Source organism: Mercenaria mercenaria, chromosome 18, assembly GCF_021730395.1.
Source record: "Mercenaria mercenaria strain notata chromosome 18, MADL_Memer_1, whole genome shotgun sequence".
NCBI classification, from domain to species: Eukaryota; Metazoa; Mollusca; class Bivalvia; order Venerida; family Veneridae; genus Mercenaria; species Mercenaria mercenaria.
Window position 1 is genome coordinate 58,649,367 of NC_069378.1, and position 18,825 is coordinate 58,668,191.

General features: G+C 34.0%; 1 protein-coding gene across 2 annotated transcripts; it reads right to left on the minus strand.

Annotated features, from left to right (window-relative positions):
• Nucleotides 1–574: 574 nt before the first annotated feature.
• LOC123538268 (acetylcholine receptor subunit beta-like 2) lies at nucleotides 575–18,496 on the minus strand. Of its 2 annotated transcripts, none has more exons than XM_053530496.1 (7): nucleotides 18,368–18,496; nucleotides 15,325–15,436; nucleotides 12,110–12,215; nucleotides 8,397–8,521; nucleotides 7,097–7,212; nucleotides 4,030–4,221; nucleotides 575–2,476 (listed from the first exon to the last, which is right to left on the minus strand). In XM_053530496.1, the coding sequence occupies exons 2-7, from the start codon at nucleotides 15,432–15,434 to the stop codon at nucleotides 2,022–2,024; spliced, it is 1,104 nt and encodes a 367-aa protein (XP_053386471.1). In that variant the 5' UTR covers nucleotides 15,435–15,436; nucleotides 18,368–18,496; the 3' UTR covers nucleotides 575–2,021. The 2 variants fall into 2 exon arrangements, with proteins under 2 accessions (XP_053386471.1, XP_053386470.1); XM_053530495.1 differs by lacking the exon at nucleotides 12,110–12,215 and adding an exon at nucleotides 12,324–12,429.
• Between the last annotated feature and the right edge of the window lie 329 nt (nucleotides 18,497–18,825).

Consider the following 18,825-nt stretch of genomic DNA (forward strand, 5'->3'; position numbering starts at 1 on the left):
CGATGGTTTAAACATTCTGCCATGCCTTCTGTCATTTATTGTTAACTTTGTTTGATGAATTGCCGATGTCTAAGACAGTATCAGCAACTGTCCAATCAGTGCAGATGCTCTATATATAGAAATCGGTTTATCAGAAAAATTAATACCGTTCATACGCGGAGTATTTTCCCCCGTTTTTGACCCACAATGCAGTTTTTGAAGCGGAAAATTAATCCATCTTGAAATGTCGGAAACGTTTGAAACATATAAAAAAAACATTCAAATTATATGTATATAAAATCAGTCTTATTATGCTTTATAAATTTTTAGATCATGTTATTTTTGGTCGTTCTGAGTTTATTTCAATATTTCCCACCCCATCTCAGACATACTTTATATCTACTTATTTCTTTGAGGGCCACCGAAACTGAAGACTATACTTTTGTGTAATAAACAACTAATACAAATATTAATAAATGATATTTTGAAACCAATCACTTTTTTGAAAATAAAATTGTAAGTTACATAAAGGAAATATATTACTATTCTTGTGTTATGTTTACAGATGGGGTCAATCAGATATATTCTGCTTTGATGTTTTATTCAGGTCCGCTTACGGCACTCTTGTATAACTACACAATCATAATGCTATTTCAAACACAATGTATGGTAAGCAACCAATAGTATCGATTCAATTCAATCAAAAGCTTTATTGTACAAAATGCAACATGTAATGACATTCATATGAAATGCAATATGTAAAATAACAGCATAATTGTCAGCAGATAACCAATCAACAAAATGTTATTATATTAGATTTCTTTAATGTGGTTAAACATAGATAATGCAATGGAGGTAAATAAGTAAATGTTATTTAAAACACGTAATTAAAATATACACATACCAAAGTTACAAATTTTATATATAGAAAGCCAAAAGTCAAGGACTTAGATCCAACAGGAATGAGCCTTTTTACATTATCAGAAGACGAATTGCAAGAGAAAAAAAACAACAGATTGTAACAATGTTCATCAACATTCAAGTTTATTACTGTCGGGCTCAATATGTAAATGGAAAGATGAAACTTAATGTCAGGTAAAAGTTAGTGAAGTAGTGCGGACGCTTGTTATTGCACCGTGTGAACAAAACAAAAATGGAAAAAATGGTCGATATCTGATTTCATTTACGTCAGTGACGTTTTGCTTTAAATCTGTTTTGATATCCCAATGAATATGAACAAATTCTTATTATTCATTTTTTTGAAAAATATAATGAGATAAATGTTCTTGTCTATGAAAAGTTTTATTGCTTTCTTTCCATATATTCACGTTTATATGGCCGGGCGACTATTGTTATACACCATCGTGTAGAGAATGAATACCATTATACAAAGGACAAAAAGAAGAAATGACATTCATCACCAATACATCGTTGACAATTGGAATAATTAAGAAACTCTCTCGGGTACAGTAAGTTATTTAATCAAATGTATATTCATTTTGTGTTGTGTGTTTCATGTAATGCAAAAACAAAGTTTCTGTTGATTGAATATCATCAGTATAACTATTTATAATGTGTTTTTTGAACTTTTTCTTTAGTAGTAAGCTACTGGCAAATAAGGCATAAATTGATCATTTACTCTGTTTGGCACTCGTCATAACAGAGGTTTATGCAAAAAAGACTGAAGTTTCTTTGTTTAAAAAAGAACGAATTAAAATTATGTTATAAAAAAAACAATCATGGTGATGCTAAGAGTTCGCATATCGAAAAATGATAAAGAGGTTATATGCCAGCGAAATAATTTCACGTGGGCATTGTGCGAGTAATTATTCAACATTGCGTATGACCGATTTGGAGGGGATTTCAGGTCACAATTCTTTGAACAGCCAAATGTTTTATAATTTATCATTGGGTTATATTCACGGGCTTAATTGCATTGCAAATACTTCAAAGAAAAAACTGTTTGGTAGGTGTTGACTGTATTGAGCTGCTTTTAGCACTGGTTCGAGTATACATTTTGTTAAAAACTGTCCTTCATTCTGTTAATGCTTAGGAGACTTTCCACCTTCAGACAGAGCAAAGACAAAGGACAAGTTCATTAAAATTGTGGATATCAGGAAAAGATAGAAGCAAAATCTATCAAAGACGGTTGCAACAAATTTCCAAGTAATTTCGTTTTCATCTCTCTCACTCTTTATCTTGTTAACAACTTTTGTACCATCTTTGGTATCATTACTGAAATTTTCTAAATTCCCATTTATATAACCTGCATCTTCAAAGTTGTAGGATCCCATCGAAAAGCGCATTGTAGGTGTTTCCTCGCCCGCAGACTTAACACAAGAAGTGTTCCAGCAAAGCATTCTTGCAAGGCATATTGTCATTGTCATGATCAAGGAGTCTTTCTTTGGTGCCCCTTCCTTGTGAAACAGGTACATGATCAGTACTGTAACCAGTATCCCTAATGCTGCCAGTATCAGCACAACGCCGAGGTATATCCCTGGTAAATGAAAACATCATTATTTTGTGGACTTGAAACGGTCATTCATATTCAAGATTGGTAATTATTGCAGATTGACAAATATCATTAGTATTCCGATGCACATTCCAGATTGAAAATTATTTCGGATTGGCAAGATATCATTAATATTTATACTTCAGATTGGATATTATTCTGGATTGAATATTATCATTAATATTCCCGAATTGAAAATATCATTTACGTACTAAATTGGAATTATACCAGACTGGAAAATGTCATTTATATTTGTTTTTTAGGAATGAAAATTATAGTGGGTTGGAAAATGTCATTAGTATTCCGAAGTGGAAAATGTCTTTTACATTCAAGATCGGAAATTATTTTGGATTGGTAAGACATCACTAACATTTACACTTCAGATTATACCAATTGGAAATTATACCGGAATAGAAAAAGCCATTTATAGTTATTTCTTTTTTAAAATGGAAATAATATCGGGTTGGAAAATATTTGATATTCCTAATGGATATATTCCAGATTGGAAAATATACCGGATCGGAAAATATGATATTTATTTACATTTCAGATTGTAAACTATTCCGAGTTGGAAAATGTCATTTATATTTATACTCCAGATTGGAAATTGTTAAGACAAGCTGATGTGATTAATATTCCAGATAAGAAATAATGCCGTATTAGAAAATATTATTTATAATTCGGTTTGGAAAATGACATTTATAATTTATATCATTAGCTGTTACGATTTTGATACCTTCCAAAAGAAATAGTTTATTCTTTTATGGCATTACATACTAAATTTTGAAGTATTTGATATTTTCCATCTCTCTATTTGTTATGAGAAACAGTTCTCATTAGTACGAAAAACAGATAGGGTTTTACATTCATGTATTATATTCTTGCTGAAGTTAATGGTGCTGAACACCAGAACTTGAAAATGCTGAAATATCTAACGTTTGGAATAATTTAAAATTGCATGAGCAGTGCAACAAAAATACTGGGAACTACATAGTGCTCTTCATAAATTACACGTGGCATACCAAAGAAGTATAAAAGTTTTATAGGTCTTTGGACATATAACGCCTGAATGCTGAAATATGTAACGTTTTGAATAATTTAAGATTGCATGAGCAGTGCAACAAAAATACGGGGAACTACATAGTGTTCTTTATATATTGCATGTGGCATACCAAAGAAGTATAAAAGTTTTATAGTTCTATGGGCATATTACGCCTGAATGCTGAATTATCTAACGTTTTGAATAATTTAAGATTGCATGAGCAGTGCAACGAAAGTACTAGAAACTACATAGTGTTCTTTATAGATTGCATGTGGCATACCAAAGAAGTACAAAAAATGTTATAGCTCTTTGGGCATACTACGTACATAACAGGATATTTTCATAACAACCGGAAAAGGGCGAAATCGCATCCTGAGAATATGTAATTAAACAGAGAACGCCGATTGTCAGTACAATTACAATACTTTAGATAGTACTATTATCAATAAAATGTCTCTAAAAAGACACACTAAAAAAAGAAGACCCATTAAACTACCTAGTATAGATACTGTAATAGAAGTTGGTGGGACCACTATCGTAAGGAGCACGAGAAGAGCCAGGAATTCTGTGAGAATATATGAAATTTTTTCTCCCGAATGCAGAGGAACAATGAAAACCAAAACTACCATTAGTGACGTCACTGTAATCGGCATCATTACATTTAAGTTGTAAAATCCCGCCCTTCGCTCTGAAAATAGAAAAATAGATATCATATGAACTATAAATATATTGAATCTGATCTGCCCGAATGGTCCCTCATTTTACAAAATTACACGGTTATATCTCAAAGTGACATTATGCGCATCTTACTACACATATTTTGTTTCTGGTGTATGCTTTATAAAAGCAATTTTCGGTTGCTGTGCATTTAAATTTGTTAAATTAAATATAATGCCGTAAAAGTATTTGATGTTGATGCTTCAGAAATAAAGAAATCGGACTAATAAAATAATAGTTGGGTTAAAAGCTATAATTTCCTCTACCCTTTTTATACACACATCTATTTCAGCTGGAATGAAAAATGCGCAAAATTCCACTTTAAATAATGCTAAACAGTGCAGACATGTTGCTGCTGCGAAGTTACCCAAATATAGCCCATTTTCAATACTATACCTCCACCTTTTTGTTTGTTTGTGCTAGTTATAGAACGTTGTCATGTTATAAATATAATTAATGAAAATTGTTCGGCAACATGCATAATACGGGATTTAGAGTAAAATACAGAAATTCTTTTCTGCTTGTTCGAATCCTACATGTGGAAAACAAGCCGTATTTTTTTTTTTTTTTTTTTTGTTTTTTTTTTTTGTTTTGTTATTTTTTGAAAATTTATACAAGCATATGATGAAATAAATTATGATAATGAACGTTACAGAAAAACTGTGCATACTATTATCATGTTTACAAATAGCCCCAAGAAATAAAAAGCTCAGATATTTATATTGAATTCATGTAGAATTAAATATATATCTTGTGAATATACTGTTAGCCGCAATGTCTATATTTGTACGATATCAAATTTAAAAGATACGAAAAGAAGGCTTTCAAATTATAATTCTGCAGAGATTTAATGCGACCGTTTGAAAATGTGGTATTCTTATATGTTCTGAAGGTGGCAGTTGGTATTTCTATATAAAGCGTCTGAGAAGTTGTAGAAATGATGAAAATACCAGCATTTCACATGTCACTTTTACTTGGTTTAGCTACACCGTGCAAGGAGTGTATACACGAAGAACATTGTTCCCTCTGAAGACAATTATCACGAAATAGTGTAGGACATGTTTATTTTAGATGGATTTCTTAATCACAAAGGACTAAAAAAGATACATGCAGAAGGAATACAGCTGGGTACTGCCTAAACATGTTGGAAAAAAAACACAATTATACTTGCTTACCAGAGAAAAATTAGTCAGTATTATGTCTTTTGTTTTGTGAAATCAAGCAACGGGGTTGAAATGAACCAAAGGCAAAGTTGAAAGTTAGCAAAAGCTACATGGAAATGTTGGGTAAATAGATTATTTGGCCGTAGGTTGTATTAAAATGATAGGTAAATGGAATATTTAGTTGAAGGCTAACTGAAATGATAGGTAAATTATTCTTATCGAAGGTTTCTCAGAAATGATAGGCAAATGAATTATTTGCTCGAAGGCTGTATTAAAATGATAGGTAAATGAATTATTTAGTCGAAGTCTACATACTGAAATGATAGGTAAATGGATTATTTGGTCGAATGCTGAACCAAAATGATAGGTAAATTGATTATTTGTTCGAACGCTACACTGAATTGGAAAGGCCTTGAGTCTTTATTATTTTCCTTTCTTGCTTACCTTACAAACTACCATGTATGTATTTAATTTGTACATGTATTACTGGGAATAAATATGTTTAAATTAAGTGGTAGGTAAATGGATTATTCGGCATGAAAATGCTCAAATCATAGACACCTACGGTTCGGGCCTCCGCACACCCCATTCTCCTCCGCCCCTGGTTAAGTTTATCAAATATCTTTTAGCACTTTACCATGTATTGAGCATAGGTGACGATTATAAAACGCATTTTGTAACATTTCAGCGTGTTTTTAAAAAAAGTATTTTACCATTAATGCTCTCAATATTACAAGACATGAAACATCACACGAACAATGGGAACACTTGTATTGCTTGGACCCTCGCTTTCTGTAGCGCATGTCATAAACCGGGTACCAAAACTGATACTCTTACGGCTATGTTAAACCTGATCATCTCTTCTTTATGTAAACAAACCTCGTGTATCACGAGCTGAAGCGATATAATGTAGTCGAAACGGTATCAATTTTGGTACCCGGCAACGATATGCGCAGTTCAAAGCAGGGATCAATTCGCAAGAAAGTGTTCCATAGAATTTAGATTGATTGATTTATATCATTTATTGATTCCTCGTCGGAATACAAATGACAGTTGTCGGGACCGGTGTCATTTGACAAAATGGTAACAGATCTGACGATTGATACCAGTGATTCATTGGCAGGGGTTCATTTAAAAGTTTTAATTGGCTATTGTTTCCCTAGTGTTCGTGCGATGTTTCAAATCTTGTAATATTAAGAGCATTGTTGGTAAAATACTTTTTTTTTAAATACGCTAAAATGTTACAAAATGCGTTTCATGATCGTCAGCTATGCTCAGTACATGGTAAAATGCTAAAAAATATTGGCTAAACTTAACCAGGGGCGGAGGAGAATGAGGTATGTGGGGGTCCGAACCCCAAGTGTCTGTGGCTCAAATTTAACCTCTAAAACTATTTTCATGTGCGGTGTAGTATGGACAGCTGTGTTGTATGAATGTGGCATTTCCTGTTGGAGTTTTATCCTTATATATTTATGTTCATCAGGATGGTATGACTTTTTCTACTAGCAAAATCTAACATAGCCTTGTACAATAACAGTGACCTTTAGGTATGTGGGTAACCTCATTGAGTTCTATGTTGAAATGTTTTGGACAAATAAATACTAAAATATTTGCAGAAATTTTAAGTGACACTACATAGAAATATGTTGTGAATGTCATAGGAAACGTAAAAGAGTGTTTTACCAAGAATCACTCGGAAATTTATTTGGGGATATACCCTCAGTGTTCCGTCAGGTAGATGTTCTGTCAAATTTTTGTCATCGATCTCTGTATACAACATATGCCATTCTCCATGCTCCCTAAAACAAGTAAAACGTAAATTATTTATCTATTTTAGTATTATCACCGCACTGGAAAATGTCCTTGAAGATTTTGTTTTAACGAATATTATAATTATTCATAAATGGCCGCCAGTTCGAATTTGCACGGACACTATTTGGCAAAAACGCCTAGCACTTTTACAAAGACTTTGAACTTGAACATGTTATTGAATTATAGTCAGCACATAGCATATACCAACCAACAATTTTCACTATTCTATTTTATTTTTTTTGTAGATATTGCTATTCATATATTATTTTTCCCATGGGAAAATGCCGATGTCCTATGGTAAACATTCATTTCCCATGAGAACGGTGTTTTCCATTTGAAAACATTTGAGACGATTTTGTCATTGGAATTTCACATGGGAAATTATTATTTCTTCTTTTTTATTCAAGGTATAAGAAATCATCATAGCTGTCAAATAAAATATTTTTATTGTACATGCTAGCTTATTTGTTAAAAACATTTTTTCCATAGGAAAGAATTCCTAAAGAATTCCAATAGGAAATTGTTTCCTTTTGAAATGTTTCCCATAGGAATGCGTTCCTAAATGAAAGACTTCCTCAAGGGATTGTTTATTAGAGAAGAATTATTCACTTAAAATTCTATCATTAAAATCTAAAGACAACATGAAAAATGCTGAATGCCGTTTATTTTTTCTTAGTAGATGCAGTTACTTATTTTTTTCAAACTGAAATATTTAGAATTCGTAGAAAAAAATCTGAAGATATTTGATAACCATATATAGAGGGCTTGGCGCAAAACTATTGTATCTTGTTCTTTATTTATATACACTTACAATAGTTTTGCACCAAGCCCAAGAAAATGGGACCATGTTCACGCTCGAACCTAATTATGTTTAATACATATTTGAAGTACTCGACTGATGATCCAGTTAACATTTAATATACCATGTGACTTCTTCAAGTAGCTGACCTAGTGAAGCATTCTACATTCATTAGTTTAAATATAACTTAAAGATTGACTTCTTCGGTTATGCCAATCATGTTTAGTACATACTGCAAGCCATTCAGACAGTCTACGTCTGTACGTACATCAGTTTTTATAGCAAATGGGAGTTTTTCTAATTGATTTTTTCAAGTAGACGATTTCCTTAACCACTCTTTTCTATTATACTTCAATTATGATTTATACTTACTTAAAGTCCTCCAAACTGACTTCTTCAAATAGATGATCCAAGATGACCTCGTCAATAGTATATGACCAGCTCAAAAGTTCCACTGCACATCTCTGCGTGTCGTATGGATAATATGTAATATCCACCTAATTATCAAATACAAATTCAACATGTTAAACTTAATCAGGAAAAAACAACCTTCTGTTATACTTTTGGATGGTTTCCTCACATAAGATAAATCTACACCCCAAAGCGAGGTATCGAGCCTTAGCGACCAGGGGCATGTGAAGTCAGCGACCCTAATTATTCGGTCGCGGAGTCCTCTTATATTACCTACAGTAAAATACAAAACTTGATCCTTTACCAGTTATCTTCAAACCTGTAAGTTTTAAACAGCTTTCAGCAAACGCATTTATGTCCAGACGTTTTGAGACGTTTTACGTTTGGTGTTAAGCTCTTTTTTGTTAGATATTGCGATTTTCTCTGTTAATGTGTCTGATTGGAAAGAAAGCGGACTACATGAAAGTCAGCTGCATTTCTGTTTTGTTTCGCTGGGTTCTATATGACTCTTCTCTTGATGTCTGCATACTGCAAGGTCATAGAGAAAATGCGTCGATTAACGATTATTTCATTGGTTAAAGGTGCAGATGGGAATATCTAGCTTGGTGGTAACTGTTATCACGATAACGAGGCTCAGCTGGGATATCGCGTAAACAGTTACTCCAAAGCCAAACAGAATCTTTTTCATCCATGCAAACAATAATAAAAATAGAATTAAAAATGACCGGTTAAAATTCCAGAAATCCCAGTCTTGTATACCGGAAAGTCCGTATACTTTCTGTCATGAGCTTTCTGAGCTTTATATATCGTTCTCCATAAAGTGTGTAGGCGGGAAAAAAGTCCCTTTCTTTGGAACATTGTGGGAAGTAATCGTCTGTCAAAATAAGTTGTATATTTGATGTATTGATGACATAACACAAAAGCACAGATAGCGCTTGACTCCCTTTTTATGCTACCATTGCTATAATTATTGTTGAATTGTTGTTGATAATAGGATTTGGGTCATCTGTGGCTGATTTGGGTTCATTATGTTGATAGCTGGATCCCAGTATCACAAAAAGGCTAAGTTCACTCTGGGCATGAGTAGAGACCGATATAATTGATAACCCACTTGAAGGGTGTAAGTTAGTACACCATTCGTACCTTCCTTGTTGGAGAGCTGAACTCCACAAACTCCGCTACGAGGCAGGGTTTATTGGTTCCTGGCTATTCATCACAGCAATCAATGTGCAGGGGGGAAAAGTTTACATATTTCAAGAGCCAAATTCTTGATTGGTCAGTTACTTTACAGGTGGAAGAAAGTATCTTTTACACAACAGCCTACACTTCCCTAAAGCTCCGACGTGAACTTAGCCATAATGTCATATGCAATAGTTAAAGGGAACCAGATATTTGTTAGAGCAAGTACTCTTTGTTAAACCCTTTATGAGCCGCGCCATGAGAAAACCAACATAGTGGGTTTGCGACCAGCATGGATCCAGACCAGCCTGCGCATCCGCGCAGTCTGGTCAGGATCCATGCTGTTCGCTTTCAGATCCTATTGCAATTAGAGAAACATTTAGCGAACAACATGGATCCTGACCAGATTGCGCGGATGCGCAGGCTGGTCTGGATCCATGCTGGTCGCAAACCCACTATGTTGGTTTTCCCATGGCACGGCTCATATATAAATTTGGACCAATCAGAACATGTTCTATAAATAACACCAATCACAGCTCACGTCTGCTAAGGTATTAAAAGGTAGATGGGTGACAGACAAATTATTCGGTATCCAGCGAATGAAGAAGACACATCGAGGATTCAACTAATAATTTATCCCAGTACCTTGATGAGGAAGGTATTGCAACTACAATGTCAGGGCGGATAAATTATTCAAAAGAAAACGTTTGAAGTTCATACACTAAAGACGATTTGCAGAATTTCAACAAGGTTTAAAGCTATAGGGCCAGCGCATAGGAGTTTACCTAAAAGGTAGCTGAATGCTATAGACGATAGCAAATATAGGCTGAGCATTGGGAAGCTGAGACAAAGACCCAGAGTTTGGTAGTCTGCTGAGATAGTAGGAGAGTTCCAGCTTATAGACGGTTCAGCATTATTGGCGAATACAACCAAGGCATCGGGGATATACCTATATGGTAGCTGAATGCTACATATTATAGCATATAGGCGCTGAGCATTCGGGAGTCAGGGTAATCATATAGAGTTGCAACTTCAATTAAGCGGACAGAGGCTGAGCGTCTATGCGATAGGACTCGTATGTTGTTGATTCAAAGACACTGTCTGACGGGAACTTCAACAAAAAGACCAATCAAGCACAGAGTTTACAGCAAATAGGAGTTTGAGCTAATAGTTATTAATTGAAGATTATTAGTTTGAAACATATAGTGATTTGCCTGATCCCTGAAATTACCTAGCTCATAATTGAAATCATTTGCTAATTGAAATCATTTGCGAATTATTGGTACACGAATCATTTAGGCAAGATAGCCAGAGGAAAAATTTATATACGAAATATTTGGTGTCACCAGCTATACGTTTTAACTAAGGACATTCAACTTCGCTTGTCAGCTGTTCTAAGACATAGTCACCTCAGCGATTGGACCCATTTCATGGTTCAAGACACTAAAGCATTTTTGTGTTTTACATTACATGCCTTCTGTTGCCTTTACTTATGTTAGGGTTTCACCTGGCGGGGATAACTTTTATTTACACTGTCTTGTGACTTTGTAACGTGGTGGGGGTAAGAGTGAGGTTAGGTGCACCATAAACCGGTTTAAACTCTCCGGTGGTGGTTTTGCCACTGACCGTTCCAAGGCGGTGCCCCACTGTGTTCCTCTACTGTTTGTTTTGTTCTGTGTGTTTGTTTCGTGTTTGTGTGGTATGCGGGTGTTGTTCGTGTGTGCCTTTGGAGAGGCTGAATGTTTGGAGCATGGCTTTCCCTGTTGAATGTTCCTCCTTGTTTTTACATTGCATATATATTTCTGTACTGCACGTTCCTACATATACTGCTGCAGTGTTACGTAATATATATCAGTATATTTGTAAGTACGCTCTTAACTGCTTACATATCATGTAACAATAATTGGTTATCTCAACCTTTAACATTCTTATCAGCAATTACAACAATGTATATTTTATCTATATAATACGTAAGTATGTGTCGTAGATGCATTCCGGGCTGTCTCTGTTGAATCGACCAAATCATTTAGCATGGTCTGCATTCTGCAATGCAGTCCACACAGTCAGTTCTGATCTGTACATTTTTTTATATAATGCATATTTGAAATATGTATGAACTGGCTGAAGGTGAGTGATAGGCACATGGGACCGGGTGTTCTTAGAACTATGTTGTTAACATTTGGTTTTATATGTATACTGTATAAGACTTGTCACTATGATGAAATATTTACTTACTTGCTTATTGTTCATCTGATGCCAGTTGAACAAGTTCGACCATAACAAAAGCAAATTGCCAACGTTTTTGCGTATTTAAATCCAAGCACATCACGAACAGAAAACAGAAGTAAGTCTAACCATTTATGCATCAACAATTTCAATTTGTCAGAACAGATTGCATAACTGAATTTGAAGGAAGCTGACACCTCGATGAAAGAGATTCTTATGTTTTGTCTGTGTACAATCGTACAATCATTTTAACAGATCAAGGAACCAACCTCACAGTGAGTGACAAACAGCATGGGTGGTTCCCAGTCGACAGTGCCATCATATCTAACACGAAGATGAAGTTCATCACTTGAAATAATATCTATATCTTGAAGTCTGCAACACACAATGTCATATTTAATTAGCTCACAATTATCAAACAGGAAACTCAAAATTGCTTTCATGAAGTGAAGTACTTTTTGCAGAATATTGCGGTAATTTTACCTTGCAGTGGGTGACAAACAGTACAGGTGGTTCCCATTCAACGTTCCCAGTGTATTTCACTCTCAACATCAATTCATCGTTCTTTATCAACCCCAGATCAACTAAACTAAGACGACACGAAAACACTTAGAGTTAAGCCAAGTGAAGTTTGATATTAAGGTATTGGACCCGTAATAGAGTACCTCCTTTTTGAAGAGTATTCAATTCCTACCATAAACCTACTTTGACTGCAATTTTCAGTTGGTGGGGGGGGGGGGGGGGGGGGGGGGGGGATTCAAGTCCCATTGGGACCAATTTTTTTCCATATTTTCTCTTTTTTAGTAAGTTTTTATTTCTTTCAAGACTTATAATGGATGTATTGTACAAAAAAAATCATTTTATAAGCGATTTATTGCTGTTCAAAGTGAATTTACCTCTGAATCAGGAGGGGTAGGGTTAGACATCTTTAAAAATACTGAGTTACATGCAGTAAAAGTTCTCTATTTTGTCTTCATTCTTTAGTGTACATATTGTGGAAGAAAATCAGGTAGGTTTTACTTCCGCCCCAAGGTTATTTTTGAATCAAGTAAGCAAAATTCAAAACAGACCCGCAGGATTCGACCTTATTTTTCAATGTTGGAGTTAGAATTCTGTCTCATTAAATCTGTTTACTTGAGACACCCTAGAAAAAATGATATTTACAGTTTTATCTTGTGTTTTATAATTGTTTAACAGTAGTTTGATTTCTTTTATCAAAATTAATGCTGTAATGAATTCTTTGCAAACATTTTAGCTGGTGGCCATCACATTGAAATTTTTCTCTACTTTAGCTTGCGAAAATACCATAAATTATACAATATTTACAAAAAACGGCACGGTAAAAGTTGTTTAAAATTTACAACACAGTGCAAAACATGGTCAGCTTCAGGAATATACCATACATTTTTTACACATTACTATTAGGGGTCCAATACCTTAATTAATTAGTTCCATTAAGTAAAATGGAAATACATGCAGATTGAAAACTCGTTTCCACAGTCGGCAAACGTTTAAGTCATACCCCATAATTTTTATCTTTTAGTTGGTTTCTCTAGACCTTTTCATTTTACCCTTGGATCTAATGTTATAAATCTTTAGATTTGGAGACCTTCCCAAGGAGAAAATTTGGCTGTCTTTTAGTATAAAGAAAAAGGTTCAGTTAAGCTTCATAAATTATGGCCTACAAAATTTAGGCATTTCTCAAATAACTGATAACTGAAAAAATATACATTATTACCTACTAAAAAATTATCTTCTTGAATATTGCTTTTTTGAAACAGATTTGTTATTTTGTTCAAAACATGTTACGGAATCCTGCTGAAAATTGAGTTTCGCAATAGTTTAATAACATAAGAATGTAAGCACAATCAAGGACCACAAAGCTTATTCCACAAAATGCCACGGAGAGCGCAAATCTATGGATCGCGTATGTATGACTTCGATCTCCGGTCAAGGCGTATGTTCTCTGTGACGAGCTGATTAAAGACATTGTGTCTGAAACTGGGGAAGTTTGCAGTTACTTGAGGAGGACAGGTTTGTACTGGTACAGAATCCAGGAATACTGGTAATGTTAGATAGCTGAAATACTGTTGAAAAACGGCATTAACCCAAAAACAAACAAATTGACCACATAATTTATGTGTTCGGCAGCTGTGCTCGTACTGAAAATTTCAGATTTGTATGTAAAAATTGTTTAAAAATATAAAGGCTTCAATACCCTTAATATAAATGTATTTTCATTTACGTAAGCTATTTAAATTGTTAAATGTTGCATGCAATTTGATAAAACAATACTTTCTGATGGAAGAAAACTTGGAATTTAATCCATTTACAAACTTAGTTTTTGGACCATTTTTATCAAAACTGAAGCTTCGCCAATATCAAGATCACAGTTTGAGAATGATTTTCCAACTGGGGCAGAATAACATTAACTTTGATCATGCTTATGTTATCACAGAGGTGAAATGCGACCTGCCCTGATCCACTGAATACTATATCGATTAAAACAGAAAAGAACCAATGGGGCATCTACTATTTTTACAGGTTAAATCACCAGTATATCAATAAATTATGCAAGAGATACTAACATATGAGTTCCCATGAAAGCAACGATCAGATTATATTAAAGCGAAATATGCTAGATCAAATTGATTCAAAGGAGTCCCATGAGTAAATATCAATATAAAAAGGCATAGATATGAGAAACAATTACCTTAATTTCATAACACTTAATAGAGAGTATTTATTATACAGTTATTGACTTATGTTGAGGTCGATAGTCGTTTTCCCGGACCTGTAAAAATGATATTGACCGAGGACGTAGTCCGAGGTCAATATCATCTTTACAGGTCCGTAAAACACATACTGACCGAAACGTAAGTCTTTAATTGTTATATTATTTGCCCTTTTCTAATGCATTCATTTGACAGGCCCATATTTATGAAAAAGTGATATCACAAGAGTCATTATCACTTTTGCAGGTCAATATCGCTTTTTGCGGACCATCGCGTGCACTCATTTTGATCAATTAGATGAGCGCATTTGAGAAGGGTAATATATAATATTATTAATTATTGCCCAGAGCTTGTCTGTTTTATACTGTGGATAATTAGGTTAAGTGTTTGGTAAAATGGATGGAACACTCCGTGATCTTATTATAAGTTTAATAAATAAATGTCATTTTACTATCATGTATATCACATATCATGCTGACATTTAAAAAATCTAGTCACACATGTTTTGCCCATAGCAAAATCTATCAGTACAAAACTGTTTAACTGAGCAAGCATTGCTCCAGCAATAATTTTTCTATGTATTTTCGGCTTTAATTTTTAGAAGTGGGGTTTGCTTATTTTATGAATGAAAGTCTTTGGCTTAGAAAGAGGGTCGTTTTGAGGGGTTTCTTATTTCGGAGGTTATCGGCGTAGTAATATATATATTTATTTTGCTCTTTTGTCGGCTGATTGGATTACGGAAAACTTACGCGTTATCGACCATTAATTCTGGCTTCCAAATGTTTTCTGGTTTAACAAATATGTGTTTCAAGTCGTCATTTTCTGTATATGATTCCATCGAAGTCTTTCGTCTGTCCATTCCTGAAATTGCATATTAAAACATGGTGATTTCTTGAAAGCGGGCCTCAAGATAGCTTTAAGTTACTAAAACTGTATTTGATATGTAACGATAGCTATATGGTTCGATCCCTGACATTACATTTTAACAATACATTAAACATTAAAAAGACTACACATTAGAGGGACGAATTGCTTAAAGCCAACGCGATGGATTTCTTAAATAATAATAATCAATGTTTAGCTCTAAAGATTGATACTATATGTTCCTGTCAGCACTTTTTGCATTTTACTACTCTGTATATTTAACTGCTACCCACCTAAACGTTAATGGAAAGAGGAATAATTTAAATTTTAGTATTATTTACTTCCCTTGTTAGGGCATTCATTCATTTGAAAGACTTAAACGAGCGAAACCAGTATATCATCAATAGACTCCATCAGCAGGGGTACCGTTGTCATATTTTTTTAAAAAGTGAATAATGATCTAAATACAAACCTGCGACAAGGAATATGTGACAGGAAAGGCCGTACCGGCGACAGTAACCATCAGAACAAATCAACACCCTTTACAATATTTACAAATTTATTTACAAAAGATGATTATTAACAATGAATAGATATGAAAAGAAAAAAAAAAACTGATTATAATTATAAAGAAAAAAAAAAGAAAGTTCAGTATCTCTAGATACAAAAGTTCTTATAGTCCATTCTAATCTGACGTGACACAGGTCTTTAATGTAATTGTGAACTTTAAGTAGCACAAACAAAACATAGCTTCTAAATTCAAAATACAGTCCCTTTAAACCGTGAATACGTTGATTCCGTGTTGGCTCCCTATGGTGGTAGGTGATTGCATCCCTGAGCTGACTTCAGAGGATAACAAAAATCATCGTCTTTGCGGTTTACGGCACAACCATGGGACGAAAGCTCTGCGCTGGGAGTATCACATCCAGGCGAGTGAAGACAAGTGAACCTCGGGCATTGTACTTCCGGGTTATGACATCACCAGGAAAATCGTCTGGCGGAAGAAGCTAAAATATATAACATATGGTAAGCACCATAGCAAAACAAATAAGTCAGGGCATAAAACTGCTCCTTTGGGTACACCATACCTCCGTAGGCTCCCATAAATAATACGTGCTACTTATACAAAACATATGTGCTACTAAATTCATACGTCACATGATTAAAATACGTCACTTATTACTTCCATTATTACAAAGATTACTTACTTAAAAGACTAAAGTTAAAGTATGAAAAAAAATATGAAAAGTATATGATGAAACATTATAGATACGGACATGATAAACTGCAGCTATTATTTACAACTACAAATTAACAAAATTCAATGTAAATCAAACGTTATATGATAGTTGGCATCCATATAATATCTAATGCCGTACACTACAACGGACATTAATTAGATGTGCTATAGACTGGCACACAATTACAAATTACAATAATATATTACAAACATGGCACTAGACTTGCCATATAAATTTATACATAACAATACAATGCAGTAATGGCGTTCCATAATTAACAAAATGTTTGACATAAGTTTTTGAAACAGTGCTTTACAATTATCACGATACAAATTTCAGTACAAATTTTACATCTTATATAAATGAAACATTTAGACTCCTCTTTCTAAATAATTTACAGAAGTCTGAAGAATTTAATAAATTATCCTGATATACCGAAACTAGCCAAAATCATGTGCCGAAAAGTAAATGTTACAGAATTCTGTAGAATGAACAAAAATTTACCAAATAAAAATTGTAATGCAAAAATCATACAAAAATCTAACAAATAAATTTCTTACCTCGATCGAGCATAAATTTCTAGCAAGAAAATAATTCAGACATAGATTCGTCTATAAAGTCGTAAGGTGGTGTGCGCAAGGCATATCTAGTCCAGTCTATTTAAAGGATAATGTCCCGCCAAATACTAAATTTCATGGGATTCACGGTTAAGCCGTGAGCTCTGACTATTGTCATTTTCACGGGATTCACGATATAGCCGGGAAATCTAACTACTTTGGCGCGAATTTATATTGACAATTTGAGGCCCATTATAGTGGTTTTGGGGATAAAAACATAAATTACTGAAGTTTATAAAATATCAACTTTCTTATTACTGAACAGAATTCAATGAAATTTACATGGAAATTTAAGTTATGAAATACAGAAAAACATGAGAGATATTTCATGCGTGAAATCTGACATTTACCTCAATAACTCAAAAATTTACAAAAAGATGATGCAATACCTGCATTTACACTTCAGATAAAATAAGGCCCGTATGTCAATTTGTGACAGAATATCAAAACGTACTTTTTATAGGAATTGTTTTTATAAAATTCATACGTTTTCCGATTGTGTCAGTTTAGTTAGTATTATCAGAATATTTGATTTTCGCGAAGGGAAAAAAAGGTCGCTAGATTGTGGTTGGTCTTTAATAAAGAGGACAGTTAACAAACCATTGTGCGGCAAAATTAGCCCATATATCTGTCCACTCGGACTAAAAATTTCAAAAGATACGAATAATTTACGTATGCCACATTGTAAAGCTAGTGTATACTTACAAACGTCAACCAGCCGGTCATAATACGGATGATAAACATTGTAAAGCTAGTGTATGCTTACAAACGTCAACCAGCCGGTCATAATACGGATGATAAACATTGGAAAGCTAGTGTATACTTAGAATGTCAACCAGCCGGTCATAATACGGATGATAAACATTGTAAAGCTAGTGTATTCTTACAAATGTCAACCAGCCGGTCATAATACGGATGATAAACATTGTAGAGCTAGTGTATTCTTACAAATGTCAACCAGCCGGTCATAATACGGATGATAAACATTGTAAAGCTAGTGTATTCTTACAAATGTCAACCAGCCGGTCATAATACAAAAGATAAACATTTTAAAGCTAGTGTATACTTACAAATTACAAAAGCCGGCCATTGTCAGTTTCTGATCTCTCAAACCCTGAAAGTGAACATTAAAACATCCATGTCTGTGAGAAATATCCAGGAAAGAAGCATTTTGTAGTGGGTGCGTTAATTCACAAAATGTAAGCCGTCCTATTTCATTTTGCTAAGCCGTTATTGGCAAATCCAGCCTATATTTATATACACGCTTTACTAAACTGAAAGCTGTATTTACTAACCTGTTTGAAAGTTAGTATATTTTTTGTTTATTTTGTAATTTCTAATTGCGTATAAAAAGTGTGCATTTGCTACCGTACGGTAAAACCAAACTGACCAAGAAAGATCGGTCTTTTGCCATTGCAGAAGCATTCCCGTTACAAAATAATTCTTCCATGGCAAAACGGCTTTTCATTTTACCATTGCAAAATTGTTATGGCAGACTTTTTTCAGAATTTCTGAAATACGAGATTTT

Coding starts and splice junctions, on each gene's coding strand:
- LOC123538268 (XM_053530496.1), bottom strand. CDS start 15,434: ATGGACAGACGAAAGACTTCGATGGAATCATATACAGAAAATGACGAC. Junction 12,216..15,324: donor GAATTAATGGTCGATAACGC/GTAAGTTTTCCG, acceptor TGTGTGTTGCAG/ACTTCAAGATATAGATATTA. Junction 8,522..12,109: donor TGTTTGTCACTCACTGTGAG/GTTGGTTCCTTG, acceptor TTTGATAATTAG/GTGGATATTACATATTATCC.